The sequence below is a fragment of the Gymnodraco acuticeps genome, unplaced genomic scaffold (genome assembly GCF_902827175.1).
Source record: "Gymnodraco acuticeps unplaced genomic scaffold, fGymAcu1.1, whole genome shotgun sequence".
Classification (NCBI taxonomy): Eukaryota; Metazoa; Chordata; class Actinopteri; order Perciformes; family Bathydraconidae; genus Gymnodraco; species Gymnodraco acuticeps.
This window is the reverse complement of record NW_022989980.1, coordinates 720,897-744,928: the sequence shown is the minus strand read 5'-3', so window position 1 is coordinate 744,928 and position 24,032 is coordinate 720,897. Positions and strand designations below refer to the sequence as shown.

At 42.0% G+C, this 24,032-nt stretch overlaps 2 protein-coding genes across 2 annotated transcripts in view; both read right to left on the bottom strand.

The window, feature by feature from the left end:
- Positions 1 to 363: 363 nt before the first annotated feature.
- On the bottom strand, positions 364 to 16,486 carry vimr2 (vimentin-related 2). Its single transcript, XM_034211797.1, has 11 exons — positions 16,358 to 16,486; positions 16,134 to 16,247; positions 15,318 to 15,462; positions 14,589 to 14,744; positions 14,289 to 14,408; positions 11,277 to 11,372; positions 9,050 to 9,181; positions 7,275 to 7,406; positions 4,280 to 4,390; positions 4,051 to 4,175; positions 364 to 1,303 (listed from the first exon to the last, which is right to left on the bottom strand). The coding sequence occupies exons 1-11, from the start codon at positions 16,450 to 16,452 to the stop codon at positions 1,264 to 1,266; spliced, it is 1,266 nt and encodes a 421-aa protein (XP_034067688.1). The 5' UTR covers positions 16,453 to 16,486; the 3' UTR covers positions 364 to 1,263.
- Positions 16,486 to 24,032, bottom strand: part of ocrl (OCRL inositol polyphosphate-5-phosphatase) — a 20,209-nt gene continuing 12,662 nt past the window's right edge. The window contains 6 exon segments of the mRNA XM_034211796.1: positions 16,486 to 18,518; positions 18,971 to 19,082; positions 19,171 to 19,298; positions 19,908 to 19,992; positions 21,028 to 21,147; positions 23,570 to 23,593. Coding sequence (XP_034067687.1) covers positions 18,394 to 18,518; positions 18,971 to 19,082; positions 19,171 to 19,298; positions 19,908 to 19,992; positions 21,028 to 21,147; positions 23,570 to 23,593 — 594 coding nt within the window. The 3' untranslated portion in view covers positions 16,486 to 18,393.

The following is a 24,032-nucleotide window of genomic DNA, read 5'->3' as shown; positions in this document are numbered from 1 at the left end:
CAATTAAACAAGTCACTGTGTCCAACCGTTCCCAGCCCTCTTTCCAGACACTGAACTCAATTATTACAGAGGCCGACTCCTCATCACCGCCAGTTCACTGAATGTGGCTAATCTTATCTGATCTGTTATTAGCAGCATTTGTCATCTTTATGGCAGACCTAACAAGCCTTTGAGATGGTTAATAGCTGGGAATGTTTGAGTCTCACGTTGAACATGAAGATGAATGAAAGAAGGATCACTGAACATTAATCACTCTGATCTCGCTCTGTATAGTTTTATAGTGTGGGGAAAGTCTTAAGCCCCAAGATTCACAAGCAGTTCTCATGAAACAGAGACTTTCACAAAATAAATCACACAGTAAGGGATGATCTCTCAAGCAAATGGTTTTATTTAATTTAAATCTAAAGCACATTCTGACGCTTGGGCAGAAGCGTAAAGAAAAAATGATTTATCACATGCAGCTTGAAAAGTCATGTAGAAAATAAGGAAAAGATTACAGAGGAATGCAGATCCTTATATCTGAAACGACAGCAAATTGGGACATTGATTTTCAAAGGAGGAATAATGAATCACACCGGCTTTCCTTGTAGAAACATCCAGGTGCTCTTTGTGTAAAAGCAGAAAAAGCGTCATGAACCATTTGAAAAGCAAACAGTGTGCTAAAGACTTGACTGTCAGTTATAAGTAAAACTAAACACGAATGCATGACTGTAAAAGCAAAGGAAAGGTCGGAGGCTTTTAAGTACCAAAAGTAGCGCTGTCGATATGTTTGTTAACAGTGAAGGGGTCAAAGGTTAAGAGCCGGTAATCAGACAGAGTTTGGGTGATGGACGAGGTGGTATCAGAGGGGGGATGACTTCACGGAGCCGCACAGTTAAACTTGTGTGTGTGTGTGTTTGTGTGGAGATTGTTCTTCAAACAAGAGACAACACTTTTATGAATCATATCAGGGAGCTGGTAGAGATAAAACCCACTTAAGGAAATATCCCAGACAGACACTGAATGGATACACACTCATCGCCCGGCCCCCCATCCTCCCACCTCTTTTAGACACCTCCATCTTTCTTGGAGTCTCGAGGTCATCTGCCAGCGACCTGTTATCACCGCCCGGCTCAGGCCTCCAGACGGCATTAATCTGTTGTGATAAGTTCTATTTTAATTGCTGCGTTGGTACCTTAAGCTTCATCCAAGTGTGTGTTTCACGGTTCTCTTCGGTTTGTTTTCTAATCCATGTGAGAGGGAGCATCCAGTCTGACTCTCGAGTCACTGGCCACACAGGCACTCCTCTTCTTCCAACAGACTCCTAAACCAGAGGAATACATTAACACATAGAGTAAAGGGGAGACAATAACAGAGAGAAAGAACATTGTAATTGATTGAGATTCAAAGTTGAGCCCTTTCCATTGGGGAGTTGAAGCTGCTGTCTATGGTATTGCCAAAGCTACCAGGCTCCATTGACAAAGAGTTGGATCGCATAACTAGGAAGTTGTTGGCTCGATTGGTTTGTGAAATGGAGATATTGTGTGAATTTGTTGTTTTATAAGATATGTTTGGAATCGCCAAAGTCACACAATGACACATATTATCCAATTGAGGCGGTGGTAGACCAGCAACCCCCCGTTTTCTGCGAGGTGAAATAACTGTTTTTGTCAATGGAGTCTGATGGCTTCGGCAAAAGCATAGATCACGGGTCTTAAAAGAGGTTTTTGACCTCAAAGGATCCTCAGATTTACTTGAGCCACGAAACTATTGTTTAAGAATGTTTTGAAAGTTGTTGGTTATTTTCAAAAGTTTAAATATGTCTGAAAATTCACATTTCAGTAACCTGAATCCATATTAGTAGCACAGATGAATCAACCTAGTTGTAAATAAACACCAAAAGAAGCTCAGCTACTAAATGCTCCATTATGTTTACCAGCTATATGCTAACTGTTTCTGTCTGTTGTTTGGGACATTCACTGAAAACAGCTGCCAGCTGCATCTGGAAACGCTGGTGTTGAGGGAGGTGAGAGTGAACCAAAGCAGGGAAGTCAAGAAAACTAAAACAGTGAAGTGAAAGATGTTATTTAGCGCAGTAGGAGCGCTGATGGAAGTCTTTGATTCACTATTAGTTCAAGAATACCAATTATAGCAGCTTTAAGATAGGACCTTCAGTGCACTCATCCACCTCACTTTACTTGAAAGGATTTAGTCCTTCGTTTAGCTACTTGTTGCTGAGTCATGCAGCAGCAGTACAGCAGAATGAATTACAGTGTAATATGGTTCACATTAGCAGTGAGAAAAAGCAGCGAGCATCTGCCTAAACTGCTCTAAGATGCTTTCACAGGCGATAAGCCACCCGGTAATGGCAGCCTGGGGTCATTAGGGTCTGTTGTGCAGACAGTTTGCCACGGCACGGAGAGAGTAAACATTTCTTATTCATGGTTTTAATCACGGATGAAGAAACATCCTGTAAATAAAAAAGGGAAGGGGAAGAAAGTTGGTGTTGACTGTGAGCCTTAGAAGTCTTTGGGACAGTCTGCTGGGTAACGAGAGGGAATTAAAACTGTGGCGAATTTAGAAATGTGTGTAAGGGGAGGCTGACATTAACAGGCTGGCGTGGAGAAGAGCTGGCGTAGGCCCAGCACTCAGCGCTGACAGTGTGAGGTCCTCTCTGCCCATTCTAATGAGCCATTGTGAGGGTCTGAGCACAGCTAGGGCCCCCTGGGGGGCAAATGCAGTCAGATCTGCGATGGAGGGGCCGAGAGGAAGTCCGCGGCAGAAGGATGAAATGGTTGTCCACATACCACCACCACCAGATGGTTAAACAGCCTCAGTGGAAGACGGGAGGGACATGAAACGTTGTCAAGGTCACATACAGGAAACTGCATCATATTCAGAAGCCGCTTCCTGTGACCCCAGTAATGTCAGCTCTTTGTTTTTGCAGAAATATCTTCTTATGGACAATGCGGATGTCCAGGTGACATCATGTGAGATAATATTGGACCTATACACAGGATCTTGTGGAAATACTCCTTGCATTATACACAGTGACGCTTACGCAGAGACTTCTTGTTGATGTTGTGTAAAAAACAGGGACAATGGACAGGTCATCTTTCACGTGTGAGTCATGATCGACTCATACAGTACGTAAAGAAAGTCAAACGGAGCATCAAGCTAATTTAAATCTAATGAGATCATCGCAGGGTTATAATATGCTTTGCCCCTACATTTCATTCTTCTCGACAGGTCTAAATAATGCGTGGCACCGTAGGGGACATCGGTTTTCATTTGAACCCTACAGCAGAGATGGGAATCCACAATATGTGCCATGAGTACTTTTTTTTTTAAAAATTGCAATCAGAAAGTAGAGCATTTGACTATGACACCTTTGACAGGACATGACAAACTAATCAGTGAAACCACCTGGTGCCGTGTTTTTGTTGGCAGGAAATGCTCCATGTTCTCCAGAAAGACATGGCTGGTTCATAGCCACACTGTGACCGACAGTCTCACTAACAGTCAGACCTCACTGTCACAAAGCCTTCTTAAATGTTAGAGGTCTCAGTTTGTAATAACAACCTATAGCTCTTTTAAGAGGGCAATAAGAGTTGTGACGATCAGAGCTGTACATATGGAAGCTCTGAGCATTACATCAGTACTCATACATTATGGTTCCTTATGCATTTTTCTTTAAATGCACAATATGTAATTGTATTGCCTCTCGGGGTCTCTCAATCCTTACAATAACAAAAGATGGAGTGTGGTGTTGTCGCTGTCGTCATCAGTCAGCTATTCACTGAAGTTCGTTCAGGATTAATTCATTGTTCAGGACATTTTTACGGAAAGATGAATTATCCTCAGAGGTCTTCTCCTCGCCAAAACAAACAGACCAAGTAATTAAAACCGGAAAACACTTCGTAAAACAAACTCTTTGTTTAATTACTCAATCATTATAGTGTACATTTGTATGCTTCCAAGCTCCCATTAATCATCAATTGCGCTCTAAACTGAAAAGCCAATTTATTATAAAGCAGTTTTACACAAAAACCATCAGCATGACTGTCTGACCTGTAGGCGGTTATTTCCATTTCTCGGGCCATCTTCTCGCTGAGCAGCTCTTTGTAGTCCTCACACTGCTCCTTCATCTGCACCTGGAAGTCTTCCTCCTGCTGCCACATTTCATCTAAAGTACCCTGAAACACACAGACACAGCATGATGGGATTAGAGATTAATATACAACATAACCACTGGTCCTTCACATTTTATGATTAGTCTTTTATCAGTCGACTCTCAGACCTCTAACTCAGCGATTTCGTCCATGTACGCAGCCTTCTTCATCTCAACCTCGTCCTCCAGCTCCTCGTTACACTTCTCAAGCTCAGCGAGCTCCTTCTGTAGCTCTACAATCTACAGAAACACAGAATTAAAGACTTAGTTATATGGTCAGTAAAAACATAGTCATAACATTGAGATGTTCCCTTCAGGGTCACCATCATGTTTCTGGCCACCATCTTTAGCTTCCCAACAACTGAGAAATACTGTATATCTGGATTTTTAGCTGCATGATATTTCACTTTATTCGCCAGCTAGTTGCTAGTTTTGTCGGATTATGGGAGCTTTTAAAAAGACTTAGCAGTGCTACTCTACGGAGGGCAATGTCTGTCAGTCATTCAGTGCAGACAGACAACTATAAGATGACTGCCATGAAATTGGTTCATAAATTCATGATCCCCAGAAGATTAATACAGAATATCTTTGTGATCCTTTGACTTTCATTTTGCCCACTATAAGTCTGATGTTTGATATGATAACAAACAATAACCGAAAGGATAAATGGGATCATTCTTAGTGGGTTAGTCACAAACGACCAATCACATTACACAGTTATTTGATCCTTTTTGTAAACATAAAACTGACTTAAATTTGGTTCTGAGAAACCAAAGTAAAGTATGCAAATCAACCTGTACTAGACAGATAAAACCGGTTTCTTTACTTCTGCACCCCCTCCTGTGTCAGAGGCTGTGCCGTCCTGCCGTGAGTAATTACAGCAATCACAGAAATTCAACAATTAGCTGTCACAGCCAGATGGGGATCCAGGCGGTCGTCTTTCAGCGAGATCATGTGAGCAGAGGAAGACCCTGATGATGATTATTAAACCTGGGCGAGTCACTTACTCCTACCCTCAGTAGTGGCCCATCAGTGTCTGCTCCATTATATACATTTCTGCGTCGGGGCTGATTTCACTGCAATCTGTTTGTTTGGCCATGTTGTGTCTCAGTGAGAAACCAGACCCGAAGCATCCATCAGCGGCGAGAGAGGAAACAGAGCAGATCAGGCCGAGCTGTTCATCCGTCAGGCTGGATGGAGCAGAACTGAGCACTGCATATTAAAGAAAAGTAGATGATGTCGGGAGAGCTCTGCTGTGGTTACAGAGGCTCACTGTTTATTTAAAAAGCTGGAAGTAGAGCCGCAGTAATGAGAAGCAAACCGCCATGTTTGATACAGATGTGGTCTGACCACTGATGGATGTCAAAGAGACCAAAGTGCAGGAAGAGGAGGAATTTTCTCTGGGTCACCTTCTGATTTTACCTGAGTCATAATTTCCTGTTTCGTCTCTTTTTTTAAGATTCTTCCTTTCATCACAGCAGCATCAACATGGACACATATTTAAGACAAGAAACAGGGCAGGTAACATTACAATAAAAAAAACAATATGAAAACCCTTTAAGGTACATTTGATCTGGGATTAAACTCTATTTTATTTTAGGACTGACTGCCGTCTACGTCCATCTCACTTGCCATACTTTGCTATTTCACTCAAAACTCTGTTGCTTTATTTTTCTGATGATGAGAGATATCTGATAAAGGTTTATTTTCTCTCTGCCATTTGCAGAGGAAGTCTCCTGTCAGTGTGTGTGTGTGTGTGTGTGTGTGTGTGTGTGTGTGTGTGTGTGTCAAGTTTTAAGACTTTTCCGATGCTGCTGGCGCTTTGAAAGACTGTACTTAATAACTGAGGACACAGAGGGCAATAAATCCTGTCTGAGCTGAAGCCGAGCCCTTCACATCTCCCGCTGAAAGTGTCCGCAGAATAAACACTCTGGTCAGCAGGATCTCCCACACTGTTGCTCCGCTGTCACTCAGCGGCTCTCCCCTGCCTTCGCCTGCTGTGGGAACCCATTCATTTTAAACTTTTTGTTTGATTTAGGAGCTGATGGCCAGTCGTGGGTTGTAAGACTCCTCGCTTTTCTTGTCAGTAAGGAGCTGGGAAACGTGTCCTGGGAAGATCTGAATCAGCAACATTAATTTGAATGATGGGTAAATCTGAGACTTAAAGGGTCAGTTCAACCCCCAAAAATACAGATTTTCTTACTCAGCACTATTTTAATTTAACGAAAATAGCTCTTTTTTATGATAATCGCTTATTCACTTTCTTGTCAAGAGCTAGCAGAGTCGATTAATTTGTATATCTGTTAATGAAAAATCCAGCTAGCACTAACTGCTGGTTTACATAGCTTAGCATAAAGAATACACATGGGGTGTTTCTCAATGTAGAGTATGCTTGCTTGGTAGCACAAGTCTTCCGAGTCACTTGCTTCAGAAGCGAGGCAAGAATACTTCCTGGCATTTGGAAAACAAAGAGTGGAACAGGCGAGCAAGTGTGCAGGTGTGCGTCATATGAGAGGCCCCGCCTTACATTTTTCGCCACAGATTTTGGGAAATTGGTCCGTGCGCAAAGCATTGTGGGGATTTTAAGACCGCGGAGTCTACACATGTGCAGCCTCGAAATTTCTCCTAACGAAGTACGCCGGGCTCGGTAGAATTCCAAGTATGCTGGACATTGGAACAGTACTTCGGCGGCACTCGATGACGTAGTATGCTTGAAATAGTGGCTCTGGAGCAGCTTTACTCGAGATTGAGAAACACCCATGGTGTTATAATTAAACATATAAAACATAATTTTTTGTGATGCAAAATGTATTTACATTTACCAAGTAGGCCTAATGGCAATGTCTTTGGATCCTTCGTTCAACATGGAGGCATTTGGACCAAAACTGTTTTCAGATGCAATCTAAAGAGGTTAGTAATTGATATATAATATTTTGGGTGTAAAGTATTCCTTCAGTTCAGAGGTGAACAACAATATTGTGTGCGTGGCAGTGGATTCTCAGAGTCTTGTCAAACCAAACCAAATCCTAAATGTGTCTTAATGTTAGCACTACTTTGTGTGGTCTGCGTGAACAGACCCTCTAAAAACGAATGAAAAAAGTGAGAAAGCAGTTGGTCCTCTCACCAGCTTCTTCACTTCACTAACGTCCTTCATCTTTGACAGGTCTTTCACCGTTGACCCTGCAGCTCCTCCCACTTGCAGTTGTTTTCCATCACCACGGGGAACCACAGCAGAGGATGCTGCACCGCACTCAAACTGCAAAGACAGAAGAAGTGGAATAAGTGCTGCTGTGAAACTTCTGACCTTTCATTTTGAGACTGGAAATGCACAGGAGCATTGAGGTTAGCGCTTTCTTTTGGGCAGTAAGTGCACTCTGACAGGGGAGCAAAGAGCAATCAGAGCGTCTGATGGCTAAAGCTCTCCAGTACATTGCTGATTAGACGGAACAAATGCAGCAGAACAAGCTACACAAGGGTGCACAGGTGTGTGGGAGACAGCCAGCAATCACCATTACTGTTCAAAACCCAATAGCAATCATTTTTAGCATCGAGACAATTGCGTTTCATAATCGAGGCCAGACAGGACGGTGTCCAGCTGGCGGGAGGAAAGACATGGGGAGGGGGAATAGATGGGGTATGGGGGAACAAAAACCATCCATTTTGACAGACACACAAATACATATATATATATACATAGGCTGGATACCCTGCCTCTAAATGAAGGACACAAACACACACACACCAGCGTCCACTCCAGTGCTGCAGAGGAGCCTGGGAAGGCGGCCAGCAGTCTGATTACAGCCCTGACCTCTGAACCGGGCAGACATCCTCGCCCCAGAGGGGGTCAGACCCACCGGAGCTATAGTCTGACCCCAATGCAGCACGTCACACACACATAACACACACACACACACACACACACACACACACACACACAGGTATACAAAGGCATGCTGTTCCTGGTGCAGTGCTGAACCCCTGATTCTCAAGTTCTTCCCTGGTGTTGTGTTAAGAGGGAAAGAAAACAAGTGGGAGTATCGTTGTGTGATTTGTGAAAATTGAGATTTACATCTGGACCTGAGCGCAGCGTGTCAGAGGGAGAGGAGGGGGGGGGGGGGGGGAGCGGTGGTCAGTAGCCGGGTGAGGATGGCAGCTGCTGGTGGAAGAAATGCTCAAATCCTTTTTACTCGCATAAGAGAAGCAATTAAAAAGTAAAATTACAGAATGATGAGAAATAAAGTATGAAATGTAAAAGTACTTGTCCCTGTCAGTGATATTTAATAATGTATGAAGTTATACGTTTATCAATACTGATGCATCGAGGTGCAACTGTCATTTTGCTGTTGCTTGTTTATCTGGTGTTTCTTTATAGGCAAGTTGTTTTGTCCTGTGGTTGCCACACCTAGGGGTCGACCTCCCCTTCAAAGGGTCACAAGATAAATCTGAGGGGTCACGAGATGATTAATGGGGGAAGAGAGAAGAAAAAACAAAGTTCTGCCACACAAGTTTGTATTCCGTTTTTTGACTTTTCTCATGTATTTTCTGTTTTGTGTGTATCTAGGTATATTTAGACAGACACTATGAGAAAATAACGTGTTTGTTTTTACATTAGAGCATGCAAACAACTAGTAGAGACCTAAAATACAAGTTTGAACCTGAAAAGTTACACTTTATAAATCCATACTTAATGTATTTTACCAAAATGTTTCTTTAACCCAAATATGTAGTTATTGTGTCCACCATTGGTGTGCATGAGTTTGACTGAGGTCATAGTATGAAGAGAACTAAAGTCAGAAATAACTTTGTTTGTCCGACGGTTGTTCACAGACATGCTACCTTAAAGTATCCGGCATTAAAAGGTTTCCCCTTCATGACATGTTTATGTCTTTTTTGTTGTACCTGGAGGCTCTCAGCCAGCTGGCAGTAGTACTCCTTCACATCCAGGGCCGCAGTGATGTCAGGGACGCCAAATGTAATAGCTCTCATCGCTCCTGTCGTCCCTTCATCTGGCTCCAGCATGCTCTCCACCGCCTGCAACATGGCAACACACACAAACACACAGAAGTGAAGTTTATGCACATCATGCACACCGTGGTGATCTGTGACAGTCGTTTTTTTTGTCAGCTAAACTTCAATCGCTGGATACAAATCATGCCATCTACTGTTGTAGTTGGACTGGGGGGGGATCTAATTTGATATGTTTAATAGTTTTGACAAGAACAATTCATCAAATTATATTAGCATATAACATGTTTTCTATGTAAAATCTTGATTTGTAACTATTAACTTAAGCTGAAATACATAACAAACATGGTAGTGCAGTCGAAGTGGTATAACATGGAAAATAGTCAAATGAAGGTACTCTTAATCATACTTAAATACAAAACATTAGTAAATATACTTTGTACCATTCCCCCTCTTCAAATGCACAAACACATGCACTACATTTTACAGCCTTTTACACACATGAAAGACCTCAACATACATGTATTATACATAGCCCCTTGAGTAAAGAACCCACATCCATTACAGAGAAAATGAACTGTTACAGAGCTGCAGAGGCAATCTAACATTTCTCTCCTTTCCCCTCCATCCAAATAACGACATGGCTGCCGATTTGCCAGGGGAATAGGGGGTATCTGGAAGTGGCGATAATAACAACAGTTAATAAAACAAAGGGAACTTCTGTTTTCATTTGGTATTCAGCTACATTTCCCGGACTGCGAGTTATCGAGCGTGTCCCAGAGGGAGTGTGTTAAACGCCGGGCGGCCCGGCTCTGCAGAGGAAAACGCAGAGTGATGGAGCTGGTCCCGCTTCAGCTGCCTCCCTCCCTGCCTGCCTGCAGCCTCCAGATCTGACACTGGGGCGCGTCTGTCATCTCCTGGCGACGTGGAGAGCATTGCAGAAGGTGAAGGCAGCAGGGTGTGTGTGTGGATGTGATAAAGGTAATCATGTGCATTGGACATGGTTGACATTTTGGAACATGTACTGTATCTATTCACCTTAAAGCCAAGATTGCGTGACAGATGTCTCTCTCATATCTTTGTGTTGAATATGAAGGTTTTTTTGACAAAAGCAGCCAACAAACAGCACAAGCTGTACAGATGTTAGCTTTGAGCTAGCCGGCCTTTTTGTGTGTTCATGTATATCTATGTTCTTACTATCTTCTTAATTTGAGACATTAACGAGAGCTTTTAATCGGTTTTAGGATCTCAGCGATGTATGTTTCTCAAAATCAAACCTTAAATCGGCCAGCTAAAGCTAAAACCTACTTAAGTTATACTCCTACACAGTATGTTGCCAAATGTGAACACAAGACGTTTTTTTTATTACTTTTACTTCAGGAAATGATCTTCACATTGGCAGATTTCTACCATACAAACTGTTTTGAATCACCCATCTCCTGTTATTGTTTTGCAATTTGAAAGAGCCCTTGTCTAAATCTCTAAAAATGTTAATGTAAATAACAAAGGACTCTGGGAAAATGGAGATGACCCCCAACTCTCTGACTGACCTTTTCATCTTGTCCATGTTCGATCCAAGCTGATTCATTAAGCCCTAGAAAACCTGCACGTTTTACTCAGAAAGAAATATATTGGCATGAAATAATATTTTACTAGTATCTTTGCCTCAATTTCTGTCTTTCTGATTACTTTCATTTGTGTGCAATGGCACCGTCTAAAATGTGCTTCACATTCTGTCCTAACACCATGCAGACATCTGTCTTAGTTTAGCCGTTAACTGTAAAGGAGAAAAGAGAAACTGTGTCCAAAGGTAGAATTGACCTACCAGCATCTTTAGTTCACTGAAAAACAACTTATGTCATTTGTTTATCTCTGCACTGAATGAGGACTGAAATGAGCCACACACATTCAATCATGGCCAAATGTTTCCTCGTTGCATGATACACTAGATAACACATTTTAATCCTCTCTCCATATGTTGCTGTTGACGGGGCTTTTTTGGCTCTGCATGAAGGTCATCCCAGCTGTGTGTGTCACCACAGGGCTGGACATTTCTCCAACTTCCCTGTCTGACCTAGGTGCTACATTTTAAGTCATTTTCAAGACTATAAACAATTCCCGTTTCATCTCACTGCGGCTATATTTCCTCTCTCCCCCTCACCGTCTTGTGCTGGGCCTCCATGTTGGCCAGCTGCTCCTCGTAGATAGCCACTTGCTCCCTCAGCGCCAAACACTCTGCTGTCACAGCATCGACATCCTGCACAGAAAATCAAATTAACACAGGCAGCAAGTAAAAAAGTTCAACTTCATTTCAGGAGGTGTCAGAGAGGAACACTGCAGTCTGAGCAGTAAATCACACCACAGGTTGATGAAAAGTAGAACAAAAGTCTTTGTTCCCACCCTGAACAGCCATTTCAGGAACTATCAGCACATCCACCTGTTTCACTGAACAGCAAGTAGACACCGCAATGCAGAGGAAGGGGGAGGAGGAGGAAGATCAGAAGGAGGCTAACTAGACACAAAACCCAGTCCACCAATCCATCCACCAGTAGGGGTTCTCAGCTCATCTAGTCTTTTTAAAGCACCAGATTAATTTGTGTTGGAGGCAATTACTGTGGGTGCATTTACTTTGAGACTCACGCAGAGAGAGTTTGGTGGAGAAGATGTGGAGCCTCGCTGGCAGGGTGGCAGTGTGTTTGATGGACAGCACTTAAAGTAGAGAAGTCCTGCTGCTACCTGTGTTCAACAATCTCCCAGTAGCTTAACAACAAGGAGAAACTTGTTGTTAATCACATTCTGTGCAACTTTAGCTCAAAGCTGTCCGTCAAAGAGGCTGCTTTCCTGTATGTGAGGCAGGGGCGGACTGGGACTAAAAGTCAGCCCGGGAAACTCGACCGACCGACCGGCCCAACTCGGTAACGTTCGGGATCATTAAGTTACGTTAACATTTCAAAATCCAGTGTGTGTTCTATGCCCTGATGAGGACCCTGTGAACCGGTGGGCGTTTCAACCGATATGCCTGACTAAATAAAGGCTTTTAATATAACTTCTCTCCTTGTTCTGCCCAAGAGTGCGTGAAGAACATTTACTTTTGTAATGCCCATTTTTTATTTTTTTTTCCATCATACTTTATGAAACAGACTGAGCAACAGGCCTCCTCATTCATCTACTTCATTGTTATCGTATTTGAATTCTAACTATTGTTGTTGAACTCATTTTGTTTCGCACTGGCTGGCTTAATTATTGTTCCTACGATTATCCTTCACCACTGGAAGAGTCCGAATCTACCAAAAGGTACTAACCAGGTTAAGCTGATGACAGATAATGCTTAATTTGAGTTGATTAAAATGATAAATTATGAAAGAAAATAACCACTTGACCAGGTCTATGATAATTTTTTGGATTACATAAAAGGATAGAAACAGGTAACTATAACATGTAAGAGGAGATATGGTTATTTTGTCAAGCATCCTTCATAGTTAAGGATACAAAGGACACAACAAGTGACATACAAAAACATAAATTGCGCATCAGTGGCAACTGAGTCTGCGGATGCAAAACAATACTGAACTAAAATGTTTAAAATCCCTTTGAGACAGTGAAAATGGAACAGCTTGGGTCATAAAAATGGAGTAGAGCTGGCTGGAGACAAACGATACAATAGTCGGCATTTGACTCTAAAACAAGCCAAAAGTGCCGTGTTTCATCACTGTCAGTCTCCCATTATTCTGGGAGGACTGCAGCTCGCAGTGGGTTGAGCTGTGCAGTGCTCGCTCCTCCGCATCTCTTCTCTTCCTCCCTGACAATTTCCCACCAACTCTTGTCACCATGCAGCTGCTTCCAATTCAGCACCAGAGAACTGAGCCAGCAGGAACATTACGGCAACGTATTACAGCCTGCATTACATCTGTAAGGGAGGAATTAAAACCTCCATCGCATCTGGCCTGGCTGGGAGGAGATGGGCTCTGGCATATATGTGTGTGTGTGTGTGTGTGTGTGTGTGTGTGTGGTGTGTGTGTGTGTGTGTGTGTGTGTGTGTGTGTGTGTGTGTGTGTGTGTGTGTGTGTGTGTGTGTGTGTGTGTGTGGAAAAGTTGGTGTCTCAGGTTGCAGTGGGCCAACAGCCCAGGCTGAATGACTGCTGGTGATCAACACTGATTGGGCTACAGAGCAGCAGCTGTGCAGAGTTTCAGCTGATTCACCAGGAGGAGGAGGAGGAGGAGGAGGAGGAGGAGGAGGAGGCTGCTTTACAACACTGCCATCTAGTGCTGAAGGTACATCAGCAAAACAGAGGTCTGAGCATGTGCAGCACAACTAAAGGAATTAAAGATTTACATGTTTAAGTAGACTTATGGACTTAACATTCAGCAATTTGTTTAATGAGTTTTAGAGACATAGTAATTACCAGGCATCTGGGGGTCGAATGAACGGTGCTAGTGGTTGCATTATGGGTAAATGTTGCATATGGGTAGTGTTTTTGGAGCTTAATCCACACTGGTGACTAAAACTGTATCTCAGCTTCTACTATACTACCAACTGTTTGTGTCTTTATCATGCAAAAAACTGAGGACAATCTGCATCTGAGGACTGTTCATGTTTTATGGAAAAAGTGTATTTGTGTATTCGTCACCCTTGGCATGGAATATGTTGCTGACTTGAAAATAATGGATTGTTAAATGCTTTTAAATCCAAAAGTAACCCATACCTGGTTATTGAAACATAGTTTTGTTTTTTATTGTTTGTGTTATTTTAAAGAGGACCTATTATGATTGTTGGGGTTTCCCTTTCCTGTAGTGTGTTATAAAGGTTTGTGTGCATGCAAATGGTCTGCACACGCTAAAATCCCAAGGTTTCTCTCCCACACACTCCCCCCTTGCCTGAAACGCCTCCATTAAACTACTTTGTTTACTTCTGTAACATAGTGACATCACTATGTAACACTCGTGCTCCCATTGGCTAGCGCTCCAAGACATTGTACGTGATAGGCTAAGGAGCCTAGAAGACATCTCTTTGCGGTTGACTAATCACAACAGGAGTTGGCCAGCTAACCAATCAGAGCAGACTGAGCTCTAGTTTCAGACAAAGGATGAAAAGAGGTGCTGCAGCACAGGTAGTGTGAGAAAAATAAGGACATTTTAAAACATTAACCTTTATTGTTATTATAACATGTTTTACCTCAGCAACATCTTGCCGGTCCTGCAGCAGGAGGATCCTCTGCTGAGCGGCCTTCTCATACTCTGTCACCAGACGCTCCAGCTCTTTCTGCCGCTCCTCGGTGTCACACAGGATCTCGTCCTGCAGGGAGACGCAGAGACGACAGTGATGGATGTTGACATGGTTATAGATCAACCCCGCCTGTCACTGTACAAACTGAAGTCAAATTGATGGGATGCGATGGGACGTGCAAAAACATTATAGGAATGTCATACAGAGAAACATGCACAGACACACCCAGCAGCAGCAGCAGTACGTTACCCTCTCCATGCGCAGCCTCTCCACCACAGCATCCAGACTGAAGTGAGGCAGGACCACAGAGGAGGAGCTGCTGGAGGCCTGCCGCCTGCTCAGCTGCTCCTCCAGATCAACTATCTGACATTCAAGAGACTCGTTCTCCTCCTCAAAACAATGAGCCTACAGGGCATAGAGACAGATTATTAAGGTATTATAGGTATACACTGTACAGTATATATAAATCATGTAAGTAAGTGCATTACTCCAGGACTGTACTTAAGTACAAACGTGGGGTACTTGTTACAAAATGAACACAACCTTAATGGGCACCATAATGCTTTTAGGGAGTTTTCTATTTCCTGTAGTGTGTGTTATGTAGGTTTTTGTGCATTTAAATAGTCTTCAAAGGTTAAAATCCCAAGATTGAGGTCAGAGGGAGGCAAATATGAACCTGAAAATTAGCATAATAGGGCCCCTTTAAACATGTACAGCAGAAAAAACAGTATAGTGTATATTAATGCAGTAGTTCACTTTCTATTAACCTATATATTTTACTTCGGGATTTGAACGACGACTTGAACTTGTTGTGAAGCATTTTTACAGTGTAGTATTAGTACTTTTGCTGAAGTAAAGGATTACAAATATTTATTACACTGGTATATTCTTTATGTAAAGAGTTAGATTCACTTCTTCATTTAGCAAGGGGCAGAAGAAAGATAAAGTGCTGATGTGTCTCGAGCAGTTTGTCCTCACCAGCTCAATAACCCGGACCAGGCGGTCGTTCAGTGAACCGATGACGTTTCTGTCCTGGACAAACCGGCTCAGACCCTCTTTGTTGAGCGCCTTCGCAGCTACAAAGTCTAAGTTGTCACAGTCACACTCATCAATGGAGGCCCCCCTGAGAGGAGGACACAAAGTACCAAAGACTGGAAATGAAGGATCCTGGGGGGTCATTTGTCCACCTTCAGGGATAGTTAATGACTTACACAGTAAGTGTTTGACCACGGTGCAGCCTCATTCTGTTAATGCTTCTGTGCTTTCAGCCCTGCTGTCACGGTAAATGAACATGGACTGTGATGTAATTATTTCCATGAGCACAAAAGGAATTTGTACAGTATAGGAGGGAAGTGAGAAGAAGTAATGTTGAATTACTTTCAGAACATCCGTAATAATTTTCTCCTGTATCTTTTTGTAGATTGTAATAATAAAAAGAAAAAAACATTCAACTTTTAAGCAAAAAAAGAAATACATAATATCTATACAAAGATGAAAAAGCTGTAAAAGAAAAAAGATTCCCCACCCATTACACAGGTGAGATGTTTTTCAAACTTAGAAAACGGATCACCAGAATGTTTTACCCCCATACATGTTTCATCAACATTCAGGAGAACATGCAGAACCCCTCTCAGATACGTTACCCCAAAGTGATTTTCTGATATAAAAAAAAAAAAACTTCTTATGTGACATATTCTCAGCAGAAAAACTGTCACTAATTTATCAATATCTTTTAAATTGGTAAAGTGCAGTACAAATACTGAAGCTGCCCTCCACCCAGAGCCCCTCACTGACCTGACAGAGGCCCGGTACCCCCCCGCACACTGCGCACTCGACCCTCTATTCCGACTCCAGCTTTCATCGTCGAACAGCTTTCGGTAGGAAGACACTCGCAGCATGGCCATGGCTCTGTGAGGTTAAAACTGGACTAAACACAAACAGGGAAAAAGTGGCAGCAGGTCCAGGGCGTCTTATACCGCAGGGACGGAGAATGTAGCGTCGAGGTGAAGATCTCTCACCGTGCACTGAGCGGACTAAATATACCACGAACATCAGCCTGTAACGATTTCACATGTACCTGAAGAGTGAGCTCCTGAAAAACCTTGTTCATCATCTGAATAACAAGCTGTCAATAATAAGGCAGGGGTAAATGGAAAACAAAAACAGCTTTATTTCTGTTAAATAAATTAAAGCACCAAAACTCTGAAAAGTTGAAAACAGGTGCGAGTGTTTCCTCATGTACCTTTTAAATGTACCTTAATTTTATGAACAGATTGTGACAAAAACTGAAGACAAAAAGCACGATGCAGTACATCATTTTGAACAGTAGCACAAAACAAGGAAATCAGAGGTTATCGATTATATTGATTTGAAATGAGGATAGTTCTTCTAAAACCAAGTGAATAAATACATACAAAATGACTCCCAAATCTGAACCACTGGGAATTATTCGTACAGGCCGAGCCTCTTAGTGAAAAAGCTCAGCTATGTTTACATCATCAGAGGGAAATGGTGTATTGATGGCAATAAGGCAGAAAAAAACTACGCAAGAGATGAGTAACGTCAGCCGGACTATACATGACATGATTGTCAGTGTTGTCACTTTGTCACCAAACAATACATCTTCTGAACCTCCTGGAGCATCGGAGAAGAAAACCTCTGGGCTTTTTTCTGACATGTATACACTACAGGAGATACAGGGAAATGTCATACATGTAAATATTTTTGTCGACTAGGAGAATTAACGCTGACATCTCTTGGGTAAAACTATGAAAGAGGAAATGGCTATTACACAGAGCATAACAGTTCCTTATTTCAGTAACCAGGAAATGTCTTTCAACAGTGAATACAGAAGAAAATGACCTTAGTGGCACACATGAAACAGTTTGTATCCTGTAGAATAATGGGTCATTATATCTTGCACCGTGAAAGTGCTGCATCACCTAAAACAAAAGTATTACACATCTGGTTTCACTATGGGGAACAACAGCTGTATCTTGGCATCACATAGGCCTAAAATAACAAAAATGTGCTTTAAGATGAGGCAGAAGTTTGGAAAAAGACACATAAACAAACACAGACAATAACAGTACCACCTTCATGACAAACTGTAGGACACATTTACAGATTTGCATCACGATACGGACAGTCAAACACCCATGAGACATGGAAACAATCAGTATTACACAGTTTAAGACACAGAGAATCACAGAGGGTGACTCTTTGTTTGATTCCGGTTGACCAGGAAGTTAGAGTGTTAACAGAGTGTCTTTGTAACTCAAGAGGAACTGGCAAAACTAGATGTAGGGCTCAGGCTTTGAGTTACAAAACAACATCAAACGTCCACGACACAGTTATCTATGACATGATGATAATAAAATAAAAAAAGCGATGCATTTTTTTAAAGAATGCAGAGCTTGAAAATAAACCACAGAAACCATAAAGTGTTGCAAACATGGAAAAAAATATATAAATAACAGTTAAAATACAAGGATTATCTCGAAGATATCTATAATGTTGTCCCCTCAGTTAAAATGATGATTGTCATGACTTATCTAAAGCTTTAACATTCTTAGCGATACATTTTTCTATAATTATCCCATTTCAAACTATTTAGAATTGTATTCAGTCTACTTCTTAACACTTCAGGAATTTACTTTTAGTGTAATTTAGTATTTTGCTTAGCATCTCTGGATAGGTAGTATTTTCACATTCACACCACTCACTGTTCAGGGGTTGTTTTGGCATGGTAAGAAGTCTCAGTTAAGGACAGCTCTAGTGTGGAGGTGTTCAGAAAGTGCAGAGGCAACAGTTCAAACCTCGCACAAGTACTAACGAATCCACTGAGCTGTCACACTGTGAACAAACTGAAGATAGGACACTTGGTCTCGAGTTCCTTTGACATGAGAGTTTGTGAAACGGGTGCAAAACCTCTGCACTGGTCTCCAATAGATGATAATGTAGCACGTGGATCACGTTACACAGCGTCCAGCAGGTCCATAGCCAACAGCAGGTCACACACCTGACTGTTGTTGTGAGGTACCTTTGTCCTCGGTTACTCCTCGTCTGCAGCCATGAGGAACCCCAGGATGAAGTCGATGGTTTTCTGCCGCTCGTTTGGCGTCTGCCTGCCCATCAGGTTGGGAGGGGGTCGGATGAGGAGGCTGGCAAAGAGTGTAGCTAAAATACAAGAGGACGAAGACACAACTTATTTGACTTTAAAGCCAGAAATATTGAAAAATTTTAACTGATCTGTACAACCAGCACTTAGCCTTTAACCTTGTGGTAAAGTTATTTAGCAGAAAGAATGCCATGAATGTAATGTGCACACAATACCTTTAAAAGCAGCCAGACTCTTAATTAAATGTTTAAAAAGGAAGCATATAACGCCTTTTTGCACTGGTTTCCTGTTAAGTATTTCATTTCCTACATAATTCTTCTGCTTGCACTTAAAACCCTGAATGGTCTGGCCTTGAGCTGTATTACAGAACTCTATTCTCATAAAGTACTGCAGATCAAAGCTGATAACAATCCCATGGTCTCTTTGAGAACTTTTAGAGACAGGCAGTAGCTGCACCAACTCAGAGAAATAATCTCCCTGAAAATATAAGAATGTTGAGGAGGTTTCATACCTATGAGGCTGGCAGTCAGGTTGTTGTTGTGTGAGTGTTTGAGGAGTTCCTTCAGGAAGGCCATTAAGTATCGGAACACGTTGCGGTGAGCGCGGGGCAACTGGGAGATCAACTGTCAAATGTCAAAAAAAGATTAGTCGAACACATTACTGAAAAATCCTGTGTTAATGCAAAGCTAAAACATTTCCTAAACACTGCACCTGTTTGCAGAGGCGGCTGTCATGAGAGCAGTCGAGGCACCGCTGGTAGAGTTCGTAACAAACCACCGGCTCCGGCAAGGCCTCCAAGAAGATCAGCAGAGCCTCGGCTACAGAGTGGTTACAGCCGGCTACTTCAACAGTCAGGGAACAACAAGCTCCTTTTTATGGTAATGCTAATAATGCTAGCCCATCCTCGTCCATGAGTTACACGTTTAATATGCATCTTTTCCGTATTCAAATGTTTAAACGCCACTAGACCGATGTTATTCTCGAGTTGTGTTCTGACATTATATCAAATGATTCCAAATGTGTTCTAACCTAGAGGAATTTGTCCTTTTAATCAAGTTAATCCATTTCATTTGCACGTTGTCTGACTTTTTTATAAAATGTGTTTTAAACTTTAAGCCACATTGTTACGATATACTTTTTAGATCCTGGTTGTTTTGGCTATAATACTACTATACATTTTATACGAGTGAAGGATTTTAGTCATTGGTTGCCTGGAACCTAAGTAACTGTGAAACAGCTTCAGAAAAGCACTGATAATAAACATTAATAATGTATTCGAAGCAGCGAAAAAACGCCTTAATGTAGGAATCTAACCAGAAGAAGCTGGGTGAAATAATTGTAGTCATCAGTTTTTAGTTATTGTTTTGTTTGAAAGTAGCTGCTCTTTTATCTTCTGTTTGGCATTGCAGTGTTTGCAGGGCTGGGCCCGGCTTTACAAAGAAGGATACAGATGGATTCTGGGATGCTCGTGTCCAGACAGTCGATGATGCTCTGCAGCTCCTCTTGCAGGCCTGGCGTCTGGAACAAGTCCTCCTGGGAGACACACAGGGACAAATACTGAACATTTAAAAACATGTCCTACTAGTACCTCTGTGCTGGTTTATCTTTTCATAAACCAATATACTCACAAAATAAAAACATGTTTCTCCCAATATAGTGCAGCCCAGTTTTACATTAAAAAAAAGCACAACATGGAGGTGAAAGCAATGCTTACTCCATTTAAATGTTGCATATGATGTATTTTGCTATGTTTGTCAAATGTAATCTTCTTAAATCTTTTATGTGAGGGACTGCGGATGGAAATGAGCTCAAAGCTAAATCTGGCACTGTTACGCTTGACACATTTGAATGTTTTAAGTGTTCATTAATATGTTCATAAAACTGTTTTAAAACTGATCATAATTCCATTGTTGAGGTTGACTAAAATAGATTTACATTGTTCAATGTTCGAAAATGACATTGGTTTCTCATAGAGCATCTCTGTACAGTATGTGTATTCACTCTCTGTCCTAAACGCCTAGTTGGAGCTCCTGCCCCCCACCCCCTATGACCCCACTGTGCTCTGATTGGTCAGCTCGCCCACTCTGTTCTGATGAGTCCACCACCGTTACAGCGGAACATCAGTGTTTATGTGTTACAATGGCGTTTGTTAGCAACCAGAAAATGACACCAGTAATGAAAAACAGATGAGAATGCTGCGTGGGGTCTGCGTGCCGTGTTGGCGGGACGAGCTGCTGGAGCGGACAGTGTGAGCTGGATTACTGGTGTTGTTTCCTGGCTGCTGCGTGGGGTCTGCGAGACACAGCGAAACTCAGCCTGAACTCAGCCTGAGCACACACACACGTAGCCTGGCTGTGAGTTTGTGTGTGCTCAGGCTGAGTTTCGCTGTGTCTCGCTGTCTCGGGCTGAGTTCAGGCTAAGAAATCCGCAGAGCTGCGGCTGAGAAAAGATAAGGCTGAGTGTGTGTGTGTGTGTGTGTGTGTGTGTGTGTAAATCCACAGATTACGTCACTTGATTGTGAGTGTTTATCAGTTGTAGTAAATGTTTTATCAGCTATGGCCTGCTTACCTGATCACAGGACCTGGTGAAGAGATGGTTGACAAGAATCCACACTTCCTTGGGGATCTTCAGCGGTTTGTCTTCTGTACTTGCACCTTCAGACATCAGGAAGCTAACCTTTGACCTCTCCTGATGACAGAGAACACAATTTGTTTCACACCGACACATTATATTATTTCCTGCAATATAATATAATGACTTTCTTCCATTAAATCACTTAAAGAAAACATATCGAAATGAATGACGTTATTGTATCCTCAAACTGTGTGATTCCTAGAGACTTCTCGAGTGTCTGCACATGAGACATCTGATCAATTAGTGACGGAGAAGGAGCCGCTGTGAGGTCGAGATTATCTCTGTGGCGTGGAAACTTGAATGAAGGAGAGACATTTTAAAAAGGGCAGAATATCCCATTATTTTTGTCTCTGCTAAAGCCCCTGTCACACTGTCCCGAAATTGACACCCGATGGACACACGAATATGGAATTGTGAATTTCGCACGAAGATGGCCCCGAACCACACACAAAGGCAACATTTACATTACATTTAAGACATACAACTGCAATGAAAGTACCAAAAACAATTATGTTACAGTACTATGATACTGTACTGATATCTTCAGACTTTGTTCTTTACTTTATCCGTCGTTATATGTAGAACATATTACGTTTTCTCCGTAATGTTGTTTCCATAACAACAACAACTTCCTGTCAACTGTCCTTCAAAATAATATATGATATCCTTTTTAGTTTCACAGAACACAAATTGGGTTATTTACATAATACATTTACATGATTTTGTTGTGCAATAAAACAACCCGATGGACACACAATAAAGGAAATGTTCAAATTCGGCTGTGATCGTAGCAACATCGGGCCATTCGTGAGGGCATCTTAAGCCTTGGTATGACCGCCGGTGGAGTTTCTCAGGCTCCGGCAGCAACTTCGTGAGCGGTGGTAAAATCTTTGGCATGCCAAAAAATTGCCGAAGGACCTTGCGAAGGTTCATTTTTGTGTTCAATTTGTGTGTAAATTGTGCCCTTCGTAAGGCCATCGTGAGGGCATCTTGTTATCATCGGTGCCATCGGGCATTCGCCCCGATCAGAGTGAGGGCGAATGCACCGATGATAACACGAAGATGACACGATTTGACAAGATGTCCTCACGAGTGCCTTACGAAGTTGCCGCTCACGAAAGTTGCTGCCGGAGCCTGAGAAACTCCACCGGCGGTCATACGATGGCTTAGATGCCCTCACGAATGGCCCGATGTTGCTACGATCACAGCCGAATTTGAACATTTCCTTTATCTTGTGTCCATTGGGTGTCAATTTCGGGACAGTGTGACAGGGGCTTAATGGATTCCTGAGCCTCAGGAGAGACGTCTAAAAATAACCACAGACAGTGAAGCTGCACAGAAATGCAGGGGAAACTGGAGTGGGGCTTTAATGGGGGACGACACTAACATGCAGAACTAATATGATAATCTGTTAATGTTGCAACTCCAAAAGCTTCTACTGTGAATCTTCAGTGTAGTAAATCTTCCAGGGGGGGGGATTTAAGACCAAGAAAGTTTTATAATAATATATAAATTGCTACATGGTTAAGAAACGACACCCCCAAGTGGATGTTACTTTACTCAGCTGCTCAGTTTTTACACTTGTAACAAGTTGTGAAACTACTTGTCGTTTGGCTTCAGTGTTCAAGCTCAGCTGAACAGACCCTAATACTCGTCCTCATGAGCTTTAATCATGTGAATGAGGGAGCTGTGCAGCCGGGGTGACCTGCTGTGAAATGGGATTTAGTGTGTTTGCGTGTTTACATTTCATTGGGCTGGTGTACCCTGTCCTCAATGGGCCGGAGGAGATTTAATGGCTGAGTGATCCACACACACAGATTATAACCGAGCTGGCACAGTGAGGTCTGTTAGGTTAACAATTGTTGCCCTTGTTAGATTCCGGAAATGTAAAGCGAATATGAAACCGATTCAATTTTCTGATTAGCTACTGAAGACATTTTTTTAAATCAACCTGTGCACAATATTGTAGCTCAAAATAATTGCTTGTTCGTGGAATAGGAAGTATGGTTTACTTTATAAGAGTAAAATGAGTAGATGGAATAAGAGCTAGGAGATTATTTAAGCATAAAGAAACAAAACAGAAACAAACTGAAAGCTCAAAAATACACCTACTAACACATTTAAAAGCTTCATAAGTAGTTTGCAGCATTTTGTGCGATGACAAGCCTTGAAACTTAACTCCACTGGATCACATTTCAAGTGTCCCAGGGTAATTCCCTCCAATTTCTAGCTGCATACAAATCGTTCAGACAAAAAATTGGTATCCGGCTTCTAATCTTATTTTCAGAAAGACAGTGAAAGATAATATTTGCCACAACATTCAAATCTTCCACTCCTTTCTGCTTGTTGGTTGGCAGGATACCAATTTACCTTTTATGAGATGAGTGTTTGAGGAAGGTCAATAAAGTGTCATAAAAGCAGACATCTGGTTTTGATTGACCCCGATTTGCCCGATAGCTAATCGTTAATATGTTACCTTTTCCATGAAGCTGTCCTCTTCCTGAACAAGAAGTCAGCCCACAACCACAGTGAAGAGTTGGAAAGGAATGATCAAGGCAGTAAGGATGCGATGATGGGAAACAAGAGAGGAAAGAGAAAAGAAGATAGAAAAATATATGCGTAAACACAGAATCAGAAGAGTAGATTTACAATAGATTGTACTTTGATCAAAGGCACAAGGCCAGTAGGAAATCAAATAGTGCAATTAGAAATACAAAGGAGTACTGAATGATAGCATATGCCAAAGCAAAACCAGATTAAGTCAAAAATAGCATTTGGAAACAGACGGAGGTGAACTTGTGAAGATCATAGGAGTGTATTTATAAAAAGTTCTAACTTGAGTCAGTTTTCCCTGTTCTTTAGGAGCTCCCTTTATGAGATGTTGCCACTTCCTTGTTCCCTTGGCCCCTTTTAGCCAGAAATATACAGGTTGAGACATT